Source organism: Populus euphratica, unplaced genomic scaffold (assembly GCF_000495115.2).
Source record: "Populus euphratica unplaced genomic scaffold, PopEup_1.0 scaffold2900.1, whole genome shotgun sequence".
Taxonomy (NCBI): Eukaryota; Viridiplantae; Streptophyta; class Magnoliopsida; order Malpighiales; family Salicaceae; genus Populus; species Populus euphratica.
This window is the reverse complement of record NW_011502733.1, coordinates 1-4794: the sequence shown is the minus strand read 5'-3', so window position 1 is coordinate 4794 and position 4794 is coordinate 1. Positions and strand designations below refer to the sequence as shown.

Genomic DNA, 4794 nt, shown 5'->3' with positions numbered 1-4794 from the left:
TTCGGGCGTCAAATCAGCTTGGTTGATAACATAAATTCAGATTTCGTTTGTTTTTAGTTTCTAAATCTAATTTGGACATGAAAATAATTCATTAATAAAACCATGTTTATTGAATTAACTTGATCCATTGATGCAATTAAAATTTATGCTTATTTTTATTAAAAAACTTCGTTTAATGTGTTTGAGCTTCAACACATTAATATGATTCATGAATTATCCACTAAATATTCCACATTAATTGTTACCTGCGTCACGCGCATAAGTCTAATGAATTAAAGGAGAGAACTAGCGTTTAACGGAAACCATTAGAAGACATATTAAAAAAAAAAATCATTGTCAAGCAATTCGATAAGCTTCCAGCACGATTGCGGTGGCTTTAACAACAACAAAAATGGCATAGTATTTGTCCCGTCCAAGTAGGCCCATTAATCATGTATTTGGTGCTTGTCACCCAAAGGGTATCAGACAACGACATCGCCGTTTTGTCATCTTAGGTGGTAAGAGACGTCAAGAATTGTTTTGAACGGTGGAAACGAAAATGTGATGCATGTAAAAATCTGTATCCACCCCCAAAATCAAGGTGGTTATCCCATCCATGGCTGTCCCTTTCGTTCTTTGAACTAATCACAATCAAATATTAAATTAACGCTCCTGTGTGATGTAGCTAAGCAAGTCAGCGGCAACAGCTCCCATAGGGGATTACCAGGTTATTGCCTGTGTTACCGTTAAGGCTTCAACCCAGATTTTTAAAATATTAGAATTTTTTTGATAGTATAATTAAATTTAGTAAAATAATTCAAAGCCCTAATATAACACTTTACTTGGATAAAATTTTAAATTAAATAATGTAAAAATTATCTTAATATAAAATTATTATCACAAGAAAAAAAAAAGTTAGATTCATTTTAATTAACTTATTAAACTTACAATCTCAATTATACTAGTGTAATTATTATTATTTTTATCATGTGATAAAAAATTTAAAACTTAATTTATAATCAACCTAGTGTTTAACGGTAAAATAAATAATATTAAACCAAAAAATGAAAACAAAGGGCATTAAAAGAAAAAAGAACACTAGTTATGTGGGTTCGAGATACGCTAGCTCTAGTTTATATATATATATATATAACAAGGCTCTCTTTTTTTAAAGAGACAAAACCACATGTTATCTGAAAGAAAACAGTGTTCTCACTTGGAATTAAGCCCGCAGCTTTCAGACACTAACCCGAGCACTAACTCATTTGGCTATAGAACAAAGATACTTTTTTCAATAATTAATATACTATTTACATCAGTTATTTTACTTGTTTTGATAATTAGTGCTTTTGTGAGGGGGTGTTGGCGACAAGGACTAACTGCCTGTTAGAATGAGGGGGCATCGTCAGTTGATATATTGTGGAGTTCACACTTGGTACGAACATATACTTCTGCTTAGTTTATTTGCTTCCAGAGATATCCTTGGAACCGTCAGTGAGTGCCCATAACTAAGCCTGTATTTTTCTAGTCTTAAAAATACTTACAATCTCTATCATGCGGTGATATGGTTTTAGACCTTGCAATTATAAAATGTCAGGATATTGCCCAGAAGAGTTTACTGGACTAAGCTCTCCTGCAAGATCTGACCAAAGAAGGCCAAAACAAATTGAACATGTTCATGTACTCCGTCTCAAAATTGAAGTCAACTTTCTCCTCGAAGGAAAACTCAAATTGAGTTGCCTAACATTCTGTGCACCAATAGAAATTGAAGTTCTTAGTTGGTGTCTAAAAATTCAATTAGCTTGCAAATAAGGCTTGCGGGTTAGGCAATTAGTTAATTAATTCATCCTAATAATTTTTTTTAGTTAAGACAATTAATAATTTATACTTAATTTTTAATAGGTTAAAATTACTCGTGGCCCGTACTTTCAAAAAATCTTTTTAAGTAGAGATAGAGATTCTTTAATACTTAAATAATTTTTTTTTTAAAAAAGAGAGAATAAAAAATATTTTAAAAAAAGATATTTACATTAAAATATAAAAATTATAAATATTTATTTTGAAGGTCTTATTATGTATTTATAACTCATAAATTTTGTTTTTTATATAAAAAAAAGGCTTACCATATAATTATCTTGATATCATTTAATAAAAAATAAATATCTCTTTTATTTATGTTTATGCTCAATAAAAATATAGTGAATCATTGAAAAAAAACTTCTATACACCTAAAAAAAATATAGCAAAATTTATGAAAGTTAATTTCCTTTCCGAGGTTAGAGGAAGGAAGGAAGGAATGCCATTAAACAATCGGACACAAGGGAGTTTTTAAGGTAGTTAAAACTAGGTTTATAAGTTTACAGTATGAACGCAAACAGGAATATATTCTCTTAGTAAACAAGAACCAGGAAATTGAATTGGCTACTTGTGAACTAAATTAAAGAAAGATATTTTAGTTACAAAGAAGAAAAAAGGGAAAATTGCATTTTAAGGGTTACTAATCAAGATCCAAGTTGCTTACTGGGCCAGCAGTTTGCTCGCGGAAGTTGGCCTTCCGTATCAAACTTTAAATCGAAACTAGAGAATCGTTCCATTTCAGGCCATCCACTTTAAACCAGGCTTTCTGACGTAATTAACGATTTGCTTCATGTTGTCTACACGCTAGCCGAGTAGCAGAGGACAAAAAGAACGGGCAAATCTAATAAAAAAGCCCAACCTGTTTTTATCTCAATTAGGTCCTCAACATCTATATCTTAATAAGGATAATTTCTGGATACTGAATTAACAATATAAATGCATGGACAAGCTATATATCTTAATAAGGTTAAATTCTGGGTACTGAATTAACCATATAAATGCATGGACAAGCTATAACGCATCGTAGAACTCTGGCAAAAGAAAACTAGGATCTATAGATTCTATATTGCTATATTCATAGAAAATGATGTAGATATTATATAAGCATATGAAAAAGAAAGAGAAACGTGCACGCACCAGACAGGTTTTGCTTCTCTTGTAGTTTCCTAAGAAGAGATACAATTACAGCAAATATTCACGTAATCACAAACACATAATGTTACCAGATCACAAGTCATAAACTTGCTTGCCAGTGAACTTGACCTCAATTGGGCTAGCATTCTTTCCGATAGACCTGAAATTCTGGCCGACACCTTGGCGCCCCGGGTTCACCTTCTCAGGGTAGACACCATCCTTGGGATGCAAGTACTGAACCTCTCCATTGGGGAACACCCTGTAAAACTGGTACTTGATCTTGTACTTAGACCTTAGCCTAGTTCCAAGGGCCAAGCACAGCTCTTTCCTGGCCAACTTGAGCAAGTTAGGGCCTTCTCTCATAATGGCAGCACCCCCAGTTGGCATTTCAAATATTTGTTCCTTGGGGGAGTCCCATGTGATCACATAAAACTCCTCTACCTGGGCTTTCCTCAACAGTCCACCGGTGCTCCCACCAAAAATTGGTGATGGGGTACTTGGGTCCAACTCCGGCGGAGTAAATCCCACTGGAGCCTCTTTTGTAGCTGTTTCCTCCGCAGCAGCAACCTTAAAGCTTCTTTGTGCCTTAACATTAGAGATTGGTAAAAAGGATGATTGTTTCCATGGAACAATGGTTTGGTTGCTTGATTTTAGGGTGGAGAGGGTCGTGGGGGTGAAGAGAGAGGCTTGAGTTGCCATTGCCATGAAAGATTGGAGATTGGAAGGTGTTGAGTGATATTGTTGATTTTGGTCCGCAGGGGCGTCTAGATTCAATAAGATAGAGGAGAAAAGATTACTGATCAAGGTGCTTGTGTGATTTCAGATGGGTGGTGTATGTGCGTGAGTTTGGATAAGGCAATATGGAACGGACCAGTTAAATTTCTTGAGCTCTGACACGTGGTCTCATCAACATCTTGTGTGTGAGAGTTTGGATAAGATATGGACTGCGCCAATTAAAATTCTTGAATTTGATACGTGGGGCTCACCAACATCTCACTCCGTCATTTCCTTCTCTTAGCAGCATCTGTTTTTGTTTTTTTATTTACATTTGTATGTTGGGTTTGTTTATATATATTTTAATTAATTTTTATAATTTTAAAAATTAAAAATTAGATAATTTTTTAGTGGTTATTGATATTAACAATTAGAAAACTTAAATATAAAACTATAAAAAAACAATTTTTTTAATCCAAACTTTTTACCACTAAACCACCTATTAAATAATTGCATTACATAGTTGGTTTCGATATCTGTTTCCTTGTTATTATTAGTTGTTTATAATTATACATTTAACTGCTTTAACAATGCCTATTTCTAGATTAAAAGAACATCACTATTTATCTAATAATAATAAAAAATCAACCTTGAAAGCAATTTCAGTGAAAGTTTGGAAACAAGTGTGACTATTTTTTGTTGAAATTTAAAAAAAATATTTCAAATTAATTTTTTTAATGTTTTTGAATTCTTTTGATGTATTAATATTACAAAAATAATAATAATATATTATTTTTTTTATATTTTTAAACTATAAACATTTTGAAAAACAACTTTCACACTATCTTAATTTTCTATACAAGTCTCATAATTTCAAAGTGACTTTTAACTCTTCAATGTTTTTCTTTTAATATCATAAAAAAAATTATAACCAGTGTTACTAGGAATATATTTGTTTTCATGTTTAAAAAGCACTTTAAAAGTTTTTTAAAATTTATTAAGCTTTAAATTATTTTTTTATTTTCAAAATTTTATTTTGACACTAACATATCAAAATAATTTAAAAATAATAATTTTTTTTTTAAATGTTGTTATAAATACCCTATAAAA

The 4794-nt window shown here is 31.7% G+C and overlaps 1 protein-coding gene across 1 annotated transcript; it reads right to left on the bottom strand.

The window, feature by feature from the left end:
- Window positions 1–2873: 2873 nt before the first annotated feature.
- LOC105119417 (photosystem I reaction center subunit II, chloroplastic-like) lies at window positions 2874–3772 on the bottom strand. Its single transcript, XM_011017557.1, has one exon. It carries the CDS (start codon window positions 3673–3675, stop codon window positions 3064–3066), a length of 612 nt encoding a protein of 203 aa, XP_011015859.1. The 5' UTR covers window positions 3676–3772; the 3' UTR covers window positions 2874–3063.
- Window positions 3773–4794: the final 1022 nt, after the last annotated feature.

What these genes read in the sequence shown, in the direction of transcription:
- LOC105119417 (XM_011017557.1), bottom strand. Translation starts at nt 3,675, where the DNA reads ATGGCAATGGCAACTCAAGCCTCTCTCTTCACCCCCACGACCCTCTCC.